Below are 22,070 nucleotides of genomic sequence, written 5' to 3'. Positions count from 1 at the left end.
TTAATCATAAGAGACAAAAATTTGAGTAACATAATCTATTCATCTATACAGGGTGTCCCACGACGACTTAAAACTATCTGTATATATGGCAAAATACTTATAGCAGAATCATGAAAAATTATACGTTTGGTTTTTCGAATAAGATCTTTTCAACTAAAATACTTTGTTATTTTAAATGGAACACCCTGTATATTAATACATTTTTGAAATCTACGTCAAATTTTAGCATTCTTTTGTCTAAAAACTTTTTTCGAAAAATGAATACTTTTTGAGTTATTAATTTTTTTTGTAAAAAATTTGACCATTGTAGACCCTTATAAAGTATTTTTTTACGAGGATACCCTTAAAGATCTGAAAATGGTTTCTGTTCGGTTGCTTTAAGCAAGGTCAGACGTATTTGAATCTATGTTAAAAAATTTTTCATTTTATACAGGGTGTGTATAAAAAGTACTCAAAGTTTATGTTTATAAATATCAAATTTCTGTATTTTTTTAAATTGAACAACCCAGTTTTTTCTATTTTAATGCATTCACGGGTTAAAAATAAGGCAAATTCATGTATACTTTCCTATACCTAAACCTTACCGTTATCCAGATATTAAATGTTTTATGTAAATTTTTTTTAAATGCAGGTGTGGTCTAAATTTTATTTATTCGTTATTAAATTGAGAACTAAGAAATGAAAACATGTTAAAAATATATTAATAATAATTTAAAACCTCAAATATCTCGAAAACGACTAAAAGTTGGAATAGGATTAGATTTGACTTTTCCTACAGACCTTGACAATATAAAGAAAAATACTTTTTTATTTCTTAGTGCTTATATCAACAGGTCAAAATAAAATTTAGACCACACCATGATAACGGTAATGTTTAGGTATAGGAAAGTATAGATGACATTGCCTTATTTTTCACCCCAGAATCCATTAAAATAGAAAAAACCGGGTGGTTCTATTTAAAAAAAAATTAAGAAATTTGATATTTATGAAGTTAATTTTTGAACACTTTTTATACACACCCTGTATAAAATAGAGAATTTTTCAAAATAGATTTAAATAGGTCTGACCTTGCTAAAAGCAACGGCACAGAAACGGTTTTCATATCTTTAAGGGTATTCTCGTAAAAAAATAATTTATAAGGGTCTGCAACGGTCAAATTTTTTATAAAAAAAATTAATAACTCAAAAAGTATTCATTTTTCGAAAAGAGTTTTTAGACAAAAGTATACTAAAATTTTACCTAGATTTCAAGAATGTATTAATATACAGGTGTTCCATTTAAAATAACAAAGTATTTTAGTTGACAAGATCGTACCCGAAAACTCAAACTTAGAAATTTTCATGATTTTACTATAAGCATTTTGTCATATACAGATTGTTTTATCTCGTCGTGAGACATCCTGTATACAAGACCATATACGGTAGAGTGGAACAAAACGAAATGTCGTATTTAATTTTAAAATAAAATATAGAAGTGCCGCAGAGACTTTAGATCCCCGATAAGACCTTTGCAATTGATCTATTCAAATATCTTTATGGACAGACTACGGGTCCTAGAGGATTTTCTGACCGAATAGGCAAAAAGTTTGAAAATTGCGACAAACTACCCATAAAAGAGGAAAACAACGGGTCCGGATCTGAGCCAAGGCTCGACGCAAAACTGTGCAACTTTGGCTAACTTTGGCGCAGCCTTGGTAAATGTCTGGAATACCGTGGTATTTTTCAAGCAACTACCGCCATCTCTAGGTCAAGCCAGGTAATTCTGGGACCATGGACGTATTAACATTATAATAAGTATTGTTTGAACCGTGTAAAAAAAATGGTGTAAGCCAGTCAACTTGATTGGAATTGCGCTTATAAAATTACGTCTTTTTTACATAATTCGAGGCAATTGAAAAATATTGGGTGATGCGTGTTCTGGTAATTGTGAAATGTAACCTTGATCTGTGTTATCGTGTATATATACATTTGTTTCTGAAATTTAAACTGCATTTTTAATCTTAACTAATTTTTCAATAATATTCAATTGCAACTAAATTTATAATTGTATGTATATGAATCTAAATTGATGTTATCGGAATTTTATCACATTTAATACTTCTCTGGCGTGGAGCAAACGTGAAAATTAAATAAACGAGGACGACGCAATTTTTTTTCCTATTAAACCAATTTTTCTTTTTTCATTTCGGTTTATTACGTCTGCGATTCTGTTGAGTAGACGAAAGTGGGTTGAAATTGAAAACGAAACCACTCGCGGTACGACCACGACGATTATCCATTAAAATGTAGGTCGTTGTGTATATATATATATATATATATATATATATATATATATATACATTGGCGTCCTGTAGTTATGAACAAATTTACATTAAATAATATACGATGCGAATATTAAGTCTTACCCTCCTCTAGGAATCTCCGTGGTGTTTTCTAAATCGACTTCTTTCAGTCTTTATCAAAATATCATTTAATACTGACATTTTACGTATTTATATTAATCAGTAGATCAACTACATCACGGAAATCAAAATAGAAATCTGTTTTAACAAGAAAAATTAATTCTTATATCTCAACAATATCTAACTTCAAATTTATTCGAAGTGGCATTAAAACCTTAACTATAAATTTTACTTTTCCATTATCCAGTTCTTCTTTGTCATTATTTTTTTTGTGTATCTTATTCCGCCTCACGAATGTTTGATTCTTTATCATTAAATATATGTACAAGGAAAAAAAATAATATTAGTATAAATCAAAAATACATTATTCAAATATTTCACTAATCCACGCAAAAATAAAATAAGTAATATTATGAATCGAGTACCTTGTAATGATTGTTTACATAGGACAGACATTACAGTATTTAGACAATAGACTAAAAGGTCAACAATACGATAAAAAATATAAAACTGCATTAAGGAACCACGAAATATCAAAAAAAACAAACTTACGTACACGAAAATGAGAATTTTTAGAAAAGATTTAAATAATTTAAGTAAAATTTGTATTTCTATTTTAAAAATTTTACGAAAAATTTGATAGATGGTTGCTACATATTTTTGAGATATAAAAACTAAGGAAAAATCATATTTTGATAAAAACTGAAAGTCAATATTATATACTTTTAAACGAAACATTATATACATATATCCAATTAGTGAAAGTTTTAAACTATTTTATATGTTCATTTTTAACGTTGCTGTCGGTTTCGTTTCGGACAGAAACTTCGAATAACATCATTCGAAACGGTGTGGTCTGACGATTGGTGGAACCTTCGAACTTGGCTGGGTTGGGAACAGAGAAGAAAGGGATCCTCGAAAATAAGGCCACGCACGCCTAGAAACAGACAAAGAGCGACCCTACATTCAGTGACGTGCCTACTAAAATTTAATAAAACTTAATAATTCCCAAACTCAACCGACAAAACGAAAATTACTACACATTATATTTACACTTATTGTAAATTTGAAGAAGGAAATGTTAAGTGAAGTAAAAAAGTTCAACTTCAGTTTGCTTAATATTCCATTAGTCATATAATAAAGATTATAAAAAAGTATGAAGCTAAGACGATCGATTTTGAAGAAAAGGATAGAATATAAATTCGTAAACAACAAACGAAACTATGATTAAGTATAATACAAAACAAGAAAGACAATAATAGACATCCAAGAAAGAGATGAAATTAGAGAAGACAAAGACTTTTTTTTTTCTATAAAATTTACGATCACTTAGATTCTATAACTAATTACCGTAAAATATCTGTCTAAATTTTTGTGTATTGTTTATAAACTACTGATATCATGAGTCTTTCTAATTGTGGATTGAACGTTTCGATTTAGTTTTTTACAACACAAATATCCCTATATTGATTTCAATAACGCCCGCTCATGTTTCGTCTCTCTAACATCCTCTGGAAAGAGAAAATGGTCGTGATGGCCTCCAAAACCGTCGTTTTTACTTGACTGTCTTTACCTACACGTTCACACAAAAAAGAAAAGACCGAAAGAAATAAAATTTGTGGGTAATGTTCGTATCTGTTCCCGTAATTTGTAAATCCCCCATTTATATGGTTCCTTTCGCCATGTTAAAGGGTACGTTAAAAATATTTTTTCATAAAAATCTAACGTTTATTTAGGGTTCAAAAAAAGAGTACAGCTTTTTATAAGCGTACAATTTTAACAACTTGTACCGGATCATTACTATATTTGAAAGGGTGTTTTTTAAAACTATGGTTTATCGCTACGAGGGTTGCTACTTAAATTTTGAAATAGACAAATAGAAATATCTATAATTGGATGAGTTATGGGAGAAAATATGCTAGAAACTAAATACCTACAAAAAAATTTTTAAAAAGGATGAGATGAAACAAGACAAATAAAAGTATGTAGGTCCCTTAAAAACGGAAAATCCTCAGAACCGGGCAATGTTCCTGCCAAACTAATTCAAACAGGAACAAACAAGAAAATAGTTGCAGAATTTTATATACGGCGTGAAGACACTCGACACAGCAATCAAAGAGAGAAATATACATGATAGAAAAGCTATATATGTGATGCATAGAATATTACGGGAACAAACAATATCAAAAGCCAACGAACAACGAATATCAAAAGTATTGTAGCGAAGAGCGGTAAAATTTCAAATGTAAACGCATGTATGAAAGTTATTTGTTTACATCTGACATATCGGGCGCGTTTGTTAGTTCCGAACGTTTTTAAGTTGGGCATACGATTCTATATCAGTCCTATCATATTAAAAAGAATACTACCAATTACGATACCTGTGATTGTCTGGAAAACATTTGACTGTCGAGTTGAGCGCCATTTATAATTTAACTGTGTCAATTTTATTTTCTAAATGATTATGTTCAATACATTAGAAATAAAAGGAAAAATGTTTCGAATTCTCTCGTTCTTTAACGAAATTCCTTTTAGACTTCCACCGGGAATAGGATACATATGCACTTTGCAAAAAGTTGGATTTTAATTTTATATTAAATAATGGTAAATTGTTAAATTATTTTTATTATTTACAGGTTAAGGTAGTCAAATTTAGTTATATGTGGACCATAAACAACTTCAGCTTTTGTCGAGAGGAAATGGGTGAAGTCTTAAAATCGTCCACATTTTCTGCTGGCGCCAATGACAAATTAAAATGGTAAATAAAAAAAAAATATTGCTATATTTTCATCATCGTAAATTTGCAACTGAATGTAATATTAATGATATATGTTTTTTAGGTGTTTGAGAGTGAATCCGAAGGGTTTGGATGAAGAAAGCAAAGACTATTTATCGTTATATTTGTTATTAGTGTCGTGCAATAAAAGTGAAGTTAGAGCCAAATTTAAATTTAGTATATTAAATGCAAAACGTGAAGAGACAAAGGCAATGGAAAGCCAAAGAGCGTATCGGTTTGTACAAGGGAAAGATTGGGGCTTCAAAAAGTTCATTAGGAGAGATTTTCTTTTGGACGAAGCGAATGGTCTCCTTCCCGATGATAAATTAACAATATTTTGTGAAGTGAGTACATTTTTATTTGTAAATTTCGATTTTTTATGTATACCATTGCTGAATAGTGCCCTGCACATTTAACCCTTCAGACCATGTTTTTTTTGCATTATGGATATGGGAATTTAACTTATTTTTGTAAACTCGTTAATTAGCATATAAGACAGTTCATAGGTAATTAATAAACTGATAACAGAAACAGCAAAACGACATAAAAAAAAGAATAAATATCAGGAAAAATATAATAGAGAGAAAAATATTGAGAACTATATTCAGACCAAATATTTGAGATGGAGAGAGAAGATTAAAGAAAAATAAAGAAATAGAAGAATTGGGAGGAGAAAAATGTTGTGGTGGACTTTGTTTTAAATTTATGTATTTCTAATTTATTTTTCCTAGACACGTATTTCGAATTGCTTCAAAATTTGTGTGTTCCTTCGACTATTGCTGCTTTCATTTTTATATTCTTCTATTTTAACCTCTAGATGTAAAAATTTGGGAACCTTTTCGAACTTTGTTTTGTCTTGATCAGTCTAAATGTGTCTGATTTTTCTTCAAATATTATTATAGCACTTTCTATTCGTTTTGGATTTCATTGTTATATGTAAAAGTTCGATAATGGCAATCTTTATTAAGTATCGTCTCATTGTTATTTAAATGATTATTTTGGTTCATATTTTTTCAAGTTAACTTTTTTTTAGGTAAGTGTAGTAGCGGATAGTGTAAATATTTCAGGCCAATCAAATACAATACAATTTAAAGTTCCAGAATGTAGATTGTCAGATGATTTAGGTCTATTATTTGAAAATCAGAAATTCAGCGATGTTACTTTGTCAGTTGGTGGCAGAGAATTTCAAGCACACAAGGCCATATTGGCAGGTAATATTAATTCAATTTTTTATATATTTTTTCATTAAAATCATCTTTTCTGAGAATAATGGTATATTTTGAACTGAACCTACTTTTAATTACTGATTCAATATGTCTTTATATAATGTTATCATGTACCTGATTACGATCATACTATTTTCTACTATGTGTTGTATATGTTTCTCCGTTCAGATTTTTTTTTTATGATTAAAACAGAATAACATCCAATTATAATGCTGGTCATCAAATAACTAAAATTTTTACAAAAATTCATAAAAGACCCCCCTGCGAATTGAATACTAATTAACTTGTCCAGGTCCGAATTACAATTTTTAAAATTTTCAGAATCAGTGAATCATTTAAAAGTATAGATAACAAATATTATGAATAAAATTAATACTGTTTTTGATAATTTTGAATTGAATTCTTCCAGTTACTGAAACCTCCACCTAGAAGGATTCCTGTTCATTGATAGGATTCAGCTCTAGGCCAATGTAATGTTAATTTATGTTAAGGTCATGGAGGAATCGGTAGTGTGCCGTTCTTTTCTGTCACTCAGTAGTACTGAGAAAATTTTTGAAATTATTTGTGCCTACTTTTGTGCAGCCTGAATGGCTACTTGGAAATTTGTAGTTTAGTAAGTTTGTTTAGTAGTGCATCTACTAGCCTCCAGACTAATGATGACATTGTAGTGCCCTGTGAGGTACTTCTTTTCTTATCTAAATATCTCCTGTGTTAGTAGATTGTATCGCCAAGAACTAATAAATTATATATAGACCTCTCAGCTCTATTGAAGATTGTAAAATCCTGTCAGATGTGCTGTTGAATTCTATAGAGGTGTACAAAAATATACAGATGGTTGTTTTCTTATACTCCAAGATTGCTTTGAGTTGACTAGTTGTTATAGGGCGGTTTCTATTAATCTTCCTGTTCTATATGCATGTTGATCACTTTTTTTATCAAAACCACAAAATTCTTTTTTCGCTGTCTTCTGATAAAGTGCTTAAATGTGTTTTGGAGCATTCAAAGATCAACCTTGCTTATCGCTTATTGTGTATATTGAACTATTTTTACTTCCTACACTTCTTTTTCTATTTCAGCACGAAGCCCCGTCTTCCAAGCAATGTTCGAACACGAAATGGAAGAACGGAAACACAACCGTGTCGATATAACTGACGTGGACCATGAAGTATTGAGAGAAATGTTGAGGTTTATATATACGGGAAAGGCCTCCAATCTCGAAAAAATGGCAGACGATCTCCTAGCGGCGGCCGATAAAGTGAGTTATTAACAATATTATTTACTTTACATCAAGCAGCTTTAGAAGAGAATCGAAATATATTTGAATAGAACTTTTTCGATTGATATCGTTACTGAATTTAAAGTTATCTCCATTTTTTCCAGTACGCCCTCGAAAGGCTAAAGGTGATGTGTGAGGAAGCACTATGTACAAATTTATCCATTGAAAACGCAGCGGAAATTCTTATTCTAGCTGATTTACACAGCGCCGATCAGCTTAAAGCTCAAGCCATAGATTTTATTAATACGTAAGTACATATGAGATATGACATAAATCAATTTTATTTTGTGTTCAAAGATATATAACACTGGTTTAAAAAATTTAGTCTGTTTCTGTGAATTTTGGGCTAGATAATGTATACTTGTTGTGTCAAATCTAACCTCAAAATTTTTTAAATAGCTCGAGTAACACCATGTATAACCCCAATACCTCACTGAGAACTTACTGTGCATCATTAGAGCTTTCATTGCTTTAATGATTATCTAGCTTGATGGACTTTTGACTTTTTTCTTTCAAGAGAAGGTAATTGAGTAGGTCTTATCCAGGTTGATATTTAGTCCTCCACCTATCGATACCACCTTGTTGGGTAGTTGAATTATGTCACAAAGCTTTCCCTTGCCTAGATGACTATGTCATCGGCATATCCTTGACAGGAAATACCGAGGTCAATCAGTTCGCATAAGATTTTGTCTACTACTAAACTCCACAAAGTGGAGATGCAACTCTCCCTCGTGGACATTCCCTATTTGCAGTAATAAGAATTGTGTCTTGCTGTACTTTCATTTCTGCTGTGAATTTGGATTTGTATTTTTTCCATTTCCTTAAAAATTTCAACGGTTTATATAGTAAATAAGATTTTTGTTAAAGATCGTTACATTTCCGTGGGTATTTTATAACAAAATATAATAAAGTATTTATAATTTTTTCAGACATGCCACAGACGTTATGGATACACCGGGGTGGAAATCAATGATACAAACACATCCTCACCTGATAGCTGAGGCGTTTAGAGCTTTAGCAACTCAACAAATCCCACCGATAGGGCCACCCAGAAAGAGAGTAAAGCAGAGCTGAACGTTTTAAAATGCTCTAAAGTGAAGTCGACTGCTTTAATGTGTTCAAAGTTCAAAACAATTCAAAAATAAAAAGAATTAAAGAGACTATCACCTCTCATGTAAAATATAGACAATATTCACGGCTATCGAGTGCTGTTTTGATAGTGACTTTTGTTTTTTTTTTGTGTCACCTTGTGATGAGGAGGTTTACAGAAGTATGTGAATTGAATTTTTGTAATTCGGATTTAAAAAAAATATACCACTGAAAATGTAATAGTCGAACAATATTTCACAATTAATCCAGATGCATACATTTGTCGAATTTATAGAGATTGTTCTAAAAATGTATTGTCACGCGTAGTTTCGCAATTTATTTTAGATACGGCCACCAAAGATGAAATGTCTATTTTATTTTTATACCGTGCATTAAGGATTTTTCAAATGCTAAGATCTTAATTCATTATTTTTTTTTGAAATCTGGTTTTTTGCAAGATCGAAATAATAGGACGAAGAATGTTGAACTTTTCTTTTTGGTGTTATAAGAGCGACTTTCTCCTTTTAAAATAGACTTTTCTAGAAAAAGCTTCTGTGAATCTCTTCGTTGTTCTGTGATTGTTTTGTTACGGAAATCTTTCTATATTTTTTTTGTAAGATAAAGTGTTTTCATTTGAGTGCGGCGAGATGGCGATAAGTTTAATTTATTATATCGAATTATTCTGTAATTGTTTTTAAAAAGTGTATCAACCAAATTCGTGCAATTGAATATAACGAAAATTTAGACGATAGTAATAATTTAAACTTTGGGCTTTGGTATTCTTATTTTCAGATCACATTTATAATTGTAAAAATCCTCATAAATTTCATTTAGTTTTTCCCATATTACGAGTTTTTTGTGCATCTCTCCCCTATAAAATTATTCTAACCATGACAATCCCTCGCATTTGCATATTTCATACTGTTACTACTTTTTAATTATTAAATGATCTATAAATTCTGTTGACCGAGTGTGTTTATGTATTTCTACTAAAGAAAATTATTTGTAACTAACGTGTTGTATTCTTATTCATTCTGATTTAAGAGTTTATCCCATTTCTCTATCTAATTTGTCAGGCTGAACCTTTTCACATTTCTTTTTTCTACCAAATTTTATTTTTAATTCCTGCGTAGACCAGGGTGGAGAATTTTTGAAAAAAAAAATTATACGATGAAACACATTTGGAGTGAGTTTTTAAAGGTAAAAAACGATTTATCTCGATTTCCGGCAAAACTACGGACACTTTTCATGGTTTTCAGTTTCTCGGACAGAATTACCACCTCTAGGCAAAATGTTGACATCGGAAAAAAGAAAGTTTATATTCTGTTATTTTTTTCAAATTTATAAGGAGTTTTTATTATATTCTCAAAGATGAATTTCAATTTCCTGAAAATGCTGTTGCTGAGATAATAAAGTTGAAGTTAATTTTGTTGGATCATTCTTTCCGGATGAGCGTTTTCTCATCGATTCTTCCATTAATCAAATAGCATATTGAATATAACTCGTATTGGTTGCATTATAAGTTGATACGCTGATTTTCAAATATAAATAACAATGTATAAACTGTATGATCGAATTTTTAATTCCCCAAATTACCAAATCTACGGAAAAGTTTATCAACGTAGCTACCTCAAAGTATCCGTTAATATTTCTTTTACCTACCAATATTCCTAGCCTGATGATAGATATATCAGCAATGTATGGAAAAAAAAATACTTTCCGGTATTGATTTGTCAAAATGGGAGCGGATGTCGATTTAACGGCTGTATTTAATTATAGAGCCTTACTCGCCGCACTGTATAGACTAGACGAATATACTTAAGAAATCGCTCCATGATACGAGATAGAGTCGAAAAAATCGGGATTGTAACCAAATTGATTTTGCTGATGACAACTTATTTACTTCGAAAAGCCGATTTTACTCCAAGTTTTGAAAAATCATCTAGTTTTTATTTATTCATATACTAATTTTGGCGAAATAACTAAACATTATTCGAAGACTCGTTCTTTGTTGGGTATTACAAATTTGTTCTAAATTATTCTTAAAAGTATGTCGAACTTGATAAGTGTACAGATGCCGTCAGATCACTCCATAACTTCTTGAAAACTTTAGTTTCAGCAAGATCTATTTCGTTTTGAATTAACTGTTACTTTGATTCTAATTGGAAATTGAAAAATATCCGTTGATTTATCGCTCAAACAAAATATTGTAGCAATGTCGTTTAGTCTATGTAAAACAAAAACAGAATTGTGATATATATATACGACCACAGCTGGTTCCTATTCGGGGACGATCGACCTTCTAATTTGTAATTTTAGTGTTATTATTTGTCTTGATCTCCTGGTTTAAGTTTAAGATCAAACAAAGCAGATGAATAAAATCTTGCGAACTTTATCAGAAAATCTGTGCTTTATTTTACCTTCCCATACTACACTTGAACATTAGGAGTAATCCAAATTATCTCACCAATGAGTTCTCCTGTGAAAAATTATTCCAACGGGAAAACTTCGGCGAGAAACATCACTTTTTTTATTCTAAAATATTAAAATAAACAAAACAAGTTGCTATTGTGAAGTTTTATTTATATTTGATGACACCCAGGTACGCCAATTTCCATACTTCAGTGATCTTAGGTGTATATTTTGGCGTTAAAAAGGCAAAATTCGAAAAAAGGGACATAGTTCTGCTCTCAAGGGATGAGACTACATATAGTAAAAACGATGGAAGTCTGCTATGATGTGACTCGAGCAAAAATTTATCGAACACATATTTTCTACATACTATCTTCTATCAATAGAAATCAAACATGGTAACCTAAGATTGTCTTCTTCTCAAGACAAACGCAAATTGACGGTAGTAATCGTAAAAACAGACAACAAAATAATTGACTCATCGTGAATAACCGACCGTAATAAAAGTTGAATTTGACGTAAGCTTTGTTTGCTCTGTTGTTTTTTAACGAATTTTTTGGTGGAACGTGTATTTATTATTGTTAAGTTCTTTTTAGAATTGATTTTACTTTTTATTTATTTTTACTGCCATTTAAAATATTGTCCTGTATTGTCTCCAAAATACACTCCATTTACGATATCTAGAGTCCTAAAGGGTAAATGGATAATAAATACAGGTGAAATAGAAGAATGAGAAGAAGAAGAATTACCAATTCTCAAAAGGCCGACATTGAGTTGACAGGAATTTTGATTTGCTTCATATGAATATTGTTGCTAACGTATTAGTCACGTGATGGAAGACCTCCATAGTTTCTACTGTAGGTGTATAGTAATTAAAATTTATAAATGATATGTAAACGGTCTCGTAAAACATTTATCCTGACGAAACAAATTATTGTTATAATTCCACAGTTTTTCAATAAGGCCACCGTTTTCGAATACATCTGGGGATACAATTTGAACGATATCTTTGTTGAATCCATCGCGCTTCCGAATTGCATACATATACTTTGTTGTAATACTATTAAAAATACTTAGTACTTTGTCGTTAGTTTGGAGATTTGGGTGCAAAAATACTAATATGCCACTACCCATGTAGACGGAATCGAATAAAAAAAATAGTACATAAAGTAACCCTACTAAAAAATGAGTAACAAACGGTATGTTAATAAAAATTAAATTTTTTTCATCTTTGACTAAAGACGATATTTTTTTAAAAAATTCCCTTTGAAATTCCGAAAACTGCATACCGTTAAAATCCTTAATGTTTATAACATTATTTTTCTCCTCTAATACATTCAATATTTTTTGATACAAGCTATTTTCTGTAATTTTATTAACATGAATTTTTTGTATTTTTTTGAGATTATCGTTGTGTGTAAATTTTGAATTATGTACTGTTGTTATTTCCTTTCCTATAACCACATCTAATACATCGGATAGTTTCCTATGTTGCTTAATGCGTTCTATGTAGATGTTAAATAAATCTTTGTGATTTTTCATAGAATGGATTCGCCAATTCTCAGTGACACACACTTCTGGAACGATTCTAAACCGCTTCGGAATCGGAATTATCTCATATTTGGATAAATAAATCTGAGAGATGAAAGACTTGATTACATATATGGAATCTTGTACTTTATGTTCAAAATGATAAATGTTGCTTAAGATAGTGTCCGCCTGTTTTTTCATAAAAAAGTCTGAGCAATACTGGACTTCATCTAAAAAACTTTTGGGTAAATCATCTAGGCGGAACATTGATTTTGATTTAAATATGTTGATGTCTTCGTACACTTTCCATATTTTTTCCCAAAATTGCGCTATAAGATTGAAACCCTTGAATTTTGTGCTAACTACATAGAGTTCTGAATTTCCACTCTTTGATGTACATGGTTTAAACACAGCAACTTTATCAAATAAACAATTTAATATGTAGAGAATATTAATTGTACTTTCTTCAAACATCGTAAATATCTTCAAAATAAAAGTTCCACCTGCAAAATGAATATGAGTTATTAATATACTTATGCCTTTCTGAAAGTTCCTGTAAACGATTTCAGATACAGTTATTTATTATACAAGGGAAAAAAAGTACTAAATTTGAGCTTCTGGTTGTATTGCATCCTAGCAAGCGGCAAAAGGAAACAAAAAACCGAAAACTAAAATCTAGTATTTAACTTGGAAATACCAAATTTGGTACATTGTATGACACTGTTGAAAGGATTAGATAATGGTGAGTAGAAGGCGATCAATAGGGGGTTCATTAGGGGTGATCTGAGGTCACTTGAAATTTCCAGGAAAATTAATAATTTAGTAAATTAAAAATGTGGCATTACCTGTTTGTAATATCCTCAATGCAGTAAATGTTTCACAGAAATGTAATCGCTCAACAAGCTTCTCTTGTTCTCCTGGGTCACTCATACAATCCACACTTCCATCTGCTGTTACTAGAGTTATCTAAAATGTTGAAATTTAATGATCAGTCATGACCAAGTAGTCACATTGAGAGGATTCTGGTTATATGGTGAGTAAGTTAAAGGAGTAGTCCAAGAAAGAGACTTAAAAAAAAACATAATATCTAAGAATTAACAGACAACCAAACCCCATCTAAAAATTGGTGAATATGTAGCACAATGTTTCATAGTATAATTACAGACGGCTACAGAAAACTGGGTGATTGATACCCATCATTGACATATTTTCTACTCATGTTGTAGATGTGATTTATGATAGAAAATCGATTTTTTCGACCGGAGTAACTAAAGAACCCCCTTAAGTGGCAACTCTCGTATAAGTATAAGGACTGTTTTCAATTATTAATGAGAAAAACCTCGTGATATTTGCACAAATTGAAAATGTCTAGAAATATTGTTCAACAGAAAAAAAATAATTTTTGCTGTGTTGATTTGATTACTCACTTTTGCATCCTTCAGATGATTCACTAAACACTGATGATTATAAGGTTTAGTCAAGTCACCAGTAAAATCCTCACCAAATATCCAGTTTTTTAGAGTGTGCCTTATAAATCTATCATCTGGTATCATTTCGCATAATTCATTTCCCTCATAGTTTGGATTAAGAGTATTTGCTAACCAAGACCACTACAAAATTTTGTTTATGTATAAAATACTACCCTTATTAAAACTGTTTTATATATACGTTTGTTTTAATGTTCTAATTTGATAATTTATCAATTTTCAACAAAGTATCATCATTCATCAACTTTTTATTCTCCACATATTATATAACATTTGTTTGTAGATTACTAGAAACTGAATAAAACTAACACTCAAACCTGGATAATTTAAAACGAGGTAGTGGTTTAATGAGCATATGAAGGCACCAGGAGCTTCACATAAATGAAGACTTTCCAGTTTTTTATTATCAACTGCACATAAAGGAACGACTGGAAAATTTGCTAATATCTCATAAAACTTACACCAAGCCTGAAATTAGAATATTTAGTTTCATAATTTTTTCTTATTGTTATCAATATTGAAGTTTCTATAATTTATGTTTTAAACATATACATTACTTGGGTCAGGAGTTCTGGTTTAACGTTTTCAGCTAATTTTTTCAAAACAAAACCAGCTCGATCTCTATTTGCCGTGTGTTTAGACCAAACTTTTAATTTGTATTTACTTAGAAGGCCTTTTATGCGATTCAATTCATCTTTTTTTGATAGTAACTCTTGAATAGACCATTTTGGAGATTCAAACATTTGATTTGAAAGAAAGTATTGGTTTTGGTTTTTGAAAAAATATATTTTCTTAAAATCTTCTTCGTATTGGTTCATTTTTATTGGATGATATACACGGTAGGTAAAAGATTATATATAATTTTTAAACACATTCTGAAAACAACATATTTGCCTACATAACCTACAAATTAATATGTCTCCTAGCTGGAAGCGGTTATTTTCTAAGTAATAAAAAAAATTTATTGATTTTAACGGCTCTGTAGAAGTAAGACCATAATTGATATCAATGTAAAGTCGTATTAATACGATTTTTCAGTAAATCATAAGCTTCCGTTTTTTGTTTTTGTTATTACACTATTTTAAAAATTCAGTGCGTTCGTTTACCCAATCTTACAAGTACTTGATAAACTCGATACGAGCGCACTGTAGTAAAATATGGACGTTGCAATAGAACTATATTCATAGACAAATTATTACTATGTCTATGATCGTATTGGAAACTGTCTACGACGGAACTTGAAATTTGTATCTCAATTTTATCATAGATCATAACCAAATTGGCATTGACTTTAGGTCTGAACCTGAACTACTAATACGAATACCAAAAAAAGGTAAGGTAAAGGTAAAGTAAGGTAAAAAGTAAAAGCTGAGGTAAATTTTTATTTAGGTTAAATATTTGGTAACAAAACATAATCGTAAATAAAAATTAGTAACTGGTTAAATTTATAGTTATTTTGCTTACATAAAAAATATAAATGAGGAATTTTGCTAGTGCATATTCATTTTAATACTGGATAAACTTATAACTGGAAAAATATTGAAACAAAAAAATTATAAAAGATCGACAGTTCTTGTATTACAATAAATAAGGAATCAAAATTGTTCAAAAATAAGGCTATTAAGTGATTAGAGACTACAATTTTGTATTGAGTACGTTAATAGATGGTATAATTCCCTAAATCTGCAAACAGAAGATCTTACGGTTAAATCAAGAATTGCTCAGAGTCAGAAATCAATATTTATATATATGATTAGTCTTATTCACTATTTAGTTTGATGGATACTCTAAAATGTGTTATAGAGCGAAGGTTTTTCTTTGTGAACATTCAAATGATCTTCATAAATACATAATTCAACTAATATAGATTATCAACGAAAACTTTTTGACTAGTAAATAAAATGTATACATTTTTGTAATGTTACACAAATAGTGATAATCCGCATTGGAAAATGGCACGATTGTCTTGATATATAATTTCAAAGTATTATAATAAATTCCATTGAGCTTGAAATAATAATTTGAATTCAAAAAGCGTGTTAATGTAGTTCATAATAGTATATCTATTAAAGTGATTATTTTAAATTTTTATAAAACGCAGCTGTCTCACCCCTACAGACTATTTATTATTTTTTCCCTTATGAAACAACAAGTGATTACAACGTTTCTTAGTCATCATAATTTTTCCAAAAGTAGTGAAATTGAAAGAATACCTACAGATAACAATGGACCCTTTTCCATTCGCAGGATTGTTTCAATATTTACGCTATTAACTCATAGAGGGAGCCAGTGGTTCTATTAGGATTTTCTTCCATTTTGCACAGTTGAGAGGACACGTTGAAGCCGAATTTTTAGGGCTATTTTACAGAAGTGAACATTGCAGTAAAGTTTAATTAAATTGTTCGCAAGATGAGTAGTTTTGTGTTAATTCAGAGGAGTGTAGAATAAACCGATTGTTCAAAAATCCACCAAGAGAAGACTCTGAAGCTACTCTTGCGTTGCAGTACAGATTATCATGATTCTAGCACCGATAATGACGAGCTTTTGATAAAATACTTAGGAAAAAGTAAAAAGATGAAATTATCTTCGAAGCAAGAAAAGTAGTATAAGCAGGACTTAATATTCTTATTTATCATCACTTGTTGCATTCATATTCTTGTGATTGATTGCATGTTTTGGAGATAATGAACTGCATTAAACATTCTATCAGATTGAATCACTGAAAATTATATTGACGTAAATATTTATTGGATTAAATTTTGTCAGCACAACTAATACTGAAAACTTTGAAAAAATATTATTTGTTGTCTACATTATTAATTAAATTTTTATAAACTTTTAAAACTTTGAGCATTTATAAGAATACGTTTCTAAGGCCACTTATTCTTCTTCTTCTTGTATATTTATCTCTATGAATTGTTAATCAATCTTTAGATCTAAACGAGCTGATTCGACTTGATGTTATAGCTTGATTAATACTTTTAGTAGCACTTGATGCCGTCGGTTTCATGAAACTCATAGCTTGAGGTCTTGGCGGTTTATTCCCGACAGAATTCCCAATAGAACTAGTTCGTTTGAGGTTAGTTTTTGGTAGGGCTGGTACAGCCTTGATACTTTGTGTCCTTTGTACCGAACGGGAAACGTTACTACTAGTATTTGGTTTGAGAGGTAACTTTTTTACAGTGCTAATTGATGAAGCGCTGTTCAACGAACTTCTTGAACTAACAATTGAGTTTCTGCAACAAAATTTAAAAAAAGTTGATGAAAATGTTACAATTAATATTTATATGTACATATAGATTTGGGAATATCGCAATCGAACAGTAATGTGTACTGTTTTTAATATATTAATGGTCCCAGTCCAGTCTGAAGTATAAAAAAATATGCCTACGGATAATATTTTAGCTCCTATATCATACAAAGATTGGTAATTTTTAATAAATCACTAAATATTGGATGACTATTACAATAACCATTGCAAAATGTAACTAGATATATTATATCCTTACCTGGAGCTGGATTTTTGGATACCAGATGCTTTAGATGAATAATTTGTTGGTTTCATATCAGTTTTTATACTGTCTGATCTTCTTGGAATGACACTTTTTTTATTTAGAGCACTGTCTTGGCTTGATTTTCGTTGATTAACAAGAGGCCTAGGCGTCTTTGAGCTAGGCAATGATTGTAATCTAGATGTTCTCACCGACGGTCTACTGTGAAAAAAAAAAAATAAAAATGATTTTAATTTCTAATAAGTGGTTTGGATCAAATGCTCACCTATAATTTGGTAATGTCATTTCACTACTGGTACTAGAATCACCAGTTTTACTATCTACAGATATTTGTCGGATTGGCTTCGAGTTTGAATAACCTGTTACCACCATCTGCGTCGTCGAATCGATTACATCCGTATCATAATTACAACCTCCAGATGATGCGCCTTGACTTGGTGATTCCGACATAAGGCTCTGCGTTTCTTCGAAACCTTCATCGTTATCATGTTCTTTGGTTTTTCGAATAGGAATGTCGATTTTGTTTGATGTCGCCTATCAACATATTCGAAACTACTATATATTGCAATTTATTCAACTGTATAAAAAAAGAAAAACACCTGCATTCATACGGATAAGTTTTTGTAATATTTTTTAAACTTTGTTTGTTATATGTAGTGCTCAATAAATTTCTTTATCTGTTATATTTTAAAAACATAAGCTTAGTTTTTATTTATGTTAAAGTAGAAGACCTTTTTTATCAAGAACTATTATATCTGTTGCAACTATCCAGGTTTAAAGTAGCAAAATGTATGGTAAACTTACCTTTGTCGTTTCAGGCGCAAGGTATGATATGTTTGAGTTTCTATTATTCAATTGTAGAGCCATCTCCACATCACTGGGTTTTATACCAGTTTGGTTTCTCCATCTTCTACCATTTTTCGTCTCTTGCTCATTTTGGTTCCTCAATTTGTCTTGCCAAACCTAAAAAACAAAAATCTATGAACAAGTAGAATGGTAATTGATGTAAATAATCTTGTCTTCGGATCACTTATTACTTCAAACCATATTTTTATGGACAATACAACAAAATATGTTATGAACCCAATTAGCTAGAGAGAAAGCTGTTAGACTATCGTCTTTTGGCACAAAATTTTTTTTCTGATCACAAATTGGTATTGAACGAGTAAAAGACTTTTGTAAAGCAAAATGTTTCGCACCGACACGTTGTAACAACTTTTTTCATGAAGCAATCTGAAGAAAAAACCTACGAGTCCACCGCATTCCGTGTTTATCTGGAAAGGACACTAAAAATAGACCATAAATACTAGAATTGAAAAATTCAAAGCCATTCAAAGTAGCAGAACATGCATTCATACAACGACAATTTTAACACACACACAAATAACTTCAACGGATTAGAAGAATAGCTAAATACACTTAAACGCATATCAACCGAACACAACAGTGTGACGCTTCGCTCACTACCAGCTACCACTAATATCAGCAAGCAACTTCTGAAGATGGCAACCATCCGAGTAGGCGGAACGTCAAGTAAGTTATTTTAAGGTTCGTTCCAATCCATAAAAAAACCATCCTTGGTACGGTGACGATTCTGCGCAAGAGATTACGTGTTCCAACCGGGCGGTTACCGTTATACGAACGCTTGTTATTTGTGTTCCAACCGACTTAGGTATCGTTTGTGAACCGTTTAAGGGACGGTCTTTTCGATACTTGGTTGATAGCAAGTACCGTGCATAGCCGGAGAGTGCGCAGAAAATATCTAGGTTTGTTCCAACCTCCTAGTTGAGACCGATCTTGGAACGGTTATCGGAAGCGTTTATATCAACCAAGTACAGTAAAGACCGTCCTGGAAACGGTTCATAAACGGTTGGAACGCAAAACAGAATCGTTCTCTATTGCGCAGAATCGTCACCGTACCAAGGACGGTTTTTTGATGGTTCGGAACAAACCTTCTATAAACGCTTCCGATAACCGTTCCAACAACGGTCCAGACTAGCAGGTTGGAACAAACTTTTAGACGACGGTCTCATAGCCCAAGATACATTTTAGCGATGCTTATAAATTAACTCGGATGTATTATATGCTTACCTTTAATCTAGATTCTTTGTCTAATTCCGGTTCAACTGCTATCGGTTGCGATATTTCAATTTGAGTGGGTGATTTGATAATTTGTGTTTCAGCAGCAACATTTTCTGTCGGGGAAGTAGTGATGATTTCTGGATTTTCTTGATTACGTTTATATCGCCTCGTTCGCCTCGTCGCAGAGTATCTGAAATACGAAGAACGAAATCATTCTGCAATAGTCTTCAAGATATGAAAATTTTTACTACTAATAAATGATATGCAATAGAAATAGTGAGAAGCTTGTTTCTCACCTATCAAATTGTCCGTCACCAAGCACCAATCTATCTTCAGGTTCATCGGGAGTACCAACAGAAACCAAAGAACTATTACTTCTACCGGTTTTTCTGCTACACGGACCAGGCATTAGGGGTTCTCTTTTCTCAACAGGTGTCGGCGCAATAATTCTCCTTGTTGCCGGCGGTGTTTCAATATTGTCTTGGTCAATTTCTAATTTACTGTTATCAGACGAACCGTCTGAGCTCTGCAGCTGAGAATTGGGATGACTTTGAACAACCGGCGGAGAAATGAAAGTGGATTCTGAAACAACGATGTCATGTTATAGAATTCAAAAACTAATTTCATTCGAATGTAAGTCAATCTAAAAATATGAATTTAGTTCACACTATATCACTATTTGAGCCGACATAATCAACACAGGACCCCGTATTGAGCAATAAGATAGGCGATGTGGTGACAATGAAGTAAAGCAAAAAATCTATACAACTTAACACCGTAGACATTCAACAGATTAAAAACAGGTGAAGAATCTCGGACAATGATGGTGTACTGCTGACGATTCTTTGAAAAATATTAATTCTTGTATAGAATAAAAGAATAATTATCAAATTTAATAAGACTACGAACCCGTGGGAGGTTTTCTAATGTATAATGTGAGTCTGTCGGATGGCATGCGTTCTCCAAGGGAGCTTATCAAATTTTTCCGATCTAGGGCTTTGTCTTCATCGATGGAATGTAACGATTTGTCTCTTGATAAAGTATGACGGTTCGTGAAAGTGTCGTCTTTCGTAGCTTCCGTGCTATTGGCCACGTTCAACGTAGATTTCCGCCACGCCGATTTGTCTTTTATTTGAAACTGGGCTTCTGAAATTATAAATAGTTTATTCTGAGAAGTACAATAAAGCTCAAATCAAATATAAATGAATATTATTCTGATACTAACCTTCCACTGTTTCCATGGCACTAACCACATCAGTATTATCAATTGTATTAGACGGTTGCCAAGCTGGATTGATTTTCCTGTAGTTAGATTGACCACCACTGTAGACTTGTTTACCTTCTGGAAGAGTATCTAGTGTACTGCTCCTTTCACTTTCTAAATTAGACGAAAAATGACACATTACTTATTAGTTCGATTTTTAAATACAGAAAAATATACCTGAATCCATCTCTAGAGATCTGCGATTAGTTGTTCTTCTAATTCTTCGTTGTTCATCGGTGAGTTGATCGCTTTCATTAGCTTGTAACCAAGATTCGATTTTCTGTCTCCATTCTTTGGGTTTAGTTTCTTCTTCCGGTGCAGATAATATTGTTTTCTGTTCACTTAGGGGTGAGGGTGAAGATGGTCGTTCTCTATCGACTGAAAAATCAGCCGATAGTAGCGCGGGTCTTTTTCTGGGCCCACTTCCTCTTGCTTTCCTAGCCCATGATCGATCTGATGAAAATATTATTGATATTGATAAAATATACCATAAAAAAGATACGGTTTCTTACCCAAACTACCCCAAGATTTTCTTTCTCTATTATTGTTACCGCCGGAAGCTCTCAAGAAATCCATGAGATTACCTTCATCGTCCTCAGATAAAACTCTACTTCTTCTCCTTCGTAAGCTACCATTTGGCGTAATATCTGGAGATTTTTCTTCCTTTCCACCAACTATAGTTTCGTTTCCGTTACCATTAAACGATCCCAAACGGCGTCTAGAGAAAGACGGTGAACCGGATACTGAAATTTCGTCTTCTGAACCGTTTTTTCGACATTTATTTATTCGGAATGAAGATCTAGTATCGTAGATTTGCATGTCTATACTGAAGTCTGAGTCGGTACCTACTAGAGTTCCCACTGAAAAAAATAATTTATACATTTAGATACATCTAACTGACGTTAGTATACTCGGAAGACGTTGACGACATAGTTATTGGGTCGATGGGACAAAATGTCAACCCAACGAGACTTGACCTGACAGTGTGAAAGAATTTTACAAATTTGAGGTTGTA

At 31.6% G+C, this 22,070-nt stretch overlaps 3 protein-coding genes across 9 annotated transcripts in view; 1 reads left to right on the top strand and 2 right to left on the bottom strand.

The window, feature by feature from the left end:
• LOC130902088 (protein roadkill) overlaps positions 1-11,171 on the top strand; it is a 57,905-nt gene extending 46,734 nt beyond the window's left edge. For 2 of the 3 annotated variants that reach the window (XM_057813910.1, XM_057813908.1), the window contains 6 exons: positions 5,038-5,159; positions 5,242-5,521; positions 6,211-6,388; positions 7,480-7,658; positions 7,784-7,926; positions 8,609-11,171. In XM_057813910.1, coding sequence (XP_057669893.1) covers positions 5,038-5,159; positions 5,242-5,521; positions 6,211-6,388; positions 7,480-7,658; positions 7,784-7,926; positions 8,609-8,753 — 1,047 coding nt within the window. In that variant the 3' untranslated portion in view covers positions 8,754-11,171. Of the gene's footprint in view, positions 1-4,796; positions 4,977-5,037; positions 5,160-5,241; positions 5,522-6,210; positions 6,389-7,479; positions 7,659-7,783; positions 7,927-8,608 lie in introns of those variants that run through there. The other variant, XM_057813909.1, reaches the window with a different exon arrangement.
• A 159-nt stretch (positions 11,172-11,330) lies between these two features.
• On the bottom strand, positions 11,331-15,346 carry LOC130902087 (cap-specific mRNA (nucleoside-2'-O-)-methyltransferase 2). Its single transcript, XM_057813907.1, has 5 exons — positions 14,755-15,346; positions 14,507-14,665; positions 14,138-14,320; positions 13,556-13,676; positions 11,331-13,213 (listed from the first exon to the last, which is right to left on the bottom strand). The coding sequence occupies exons 1-5, from the start codon at positions 15,013-15,015 to the stop codon at positions 12,060-12,062; spliced, it is 1,878 nt and encodes a 625-aa protein (XP_057669890.1). The 5' UTR covers positions 15,016-15,346; the 3' UTR covers positions 11,331-12,059.
• A 219-nt stretch (positions 15,347-15,565) lies between these two features.
• The window catches only part of LOC130902083 (formin-like protein), a 68,290-nt gene continuing 61,785 nt past the window's right edge, over positions 15,566-22,070 (bottom strand). For 3 of the 5 annotated variants that reach the window (XM_057813898.1, XM_057813899.1, XM_057813897.1), the window contains 10 exons: positions 21,568-21,915; positions 21,233-21,508; positions 21,017-21,169; positions 20,701-20,937; positions 20,088-20,373; positions 19,801-19,981; positions 18,514-18,672; positions 17,975-18,243; positions 17,707-17,910; positions 15,566-17,433 (listed from right to left, as the gene is read on the bottom strand). In XM_057813898.1, coding sequence (XP_057669881.1) covers positions 17,121-17,433; positions 17,707-17,910; positions 17,975-18,243; positions 18,514-18,672; positions 19,801-19,981; positions 20,088-20,373; positions 20,701-20,937; positions 21,017-21,169; positions 21,233-21,508; positions 21,568-21,915 — 2,426 coding nt within the window. In that variant the 3' untranslated portion in view covers positions 15,566-17,120. The remainder of the gene's footprint in view (positions 17,434-17,706; positions 17,911-17,974; positions 18,244-18,513; positions 18,673-19,800; positions 19,982-20,087; positions 20,374-20,700; positions 20,938-21,016; positions 21,170-21,232; positions 21,509-21,567; positions 21,916-22,070) is intronic. The other 2 variants (XM_057813900.1, XM_057813901.1) reach the window with 2 other exon arrangements.

Source organism: Diorhabda carinulata, chromosome X (assembly GCF_026250575.1).
Source record: "Diorhabda carinulata isolate Delta chromosome X, icDioCari1.1, whole genome shotgun sequence".
In the NCBI taxonomy this organism is placed as follows: domain Eukaryota; kingdom Metazoa; phylum Arthropoda; class Insecta; order Coleoptera; family Chrysomelidae; genus Diorhabda; species Diorhabda carinulata.
Note: the sequence above shows the minus strand (reverse complement) of the source record. Positions and strands in the feature narration are given on the sequence as shown.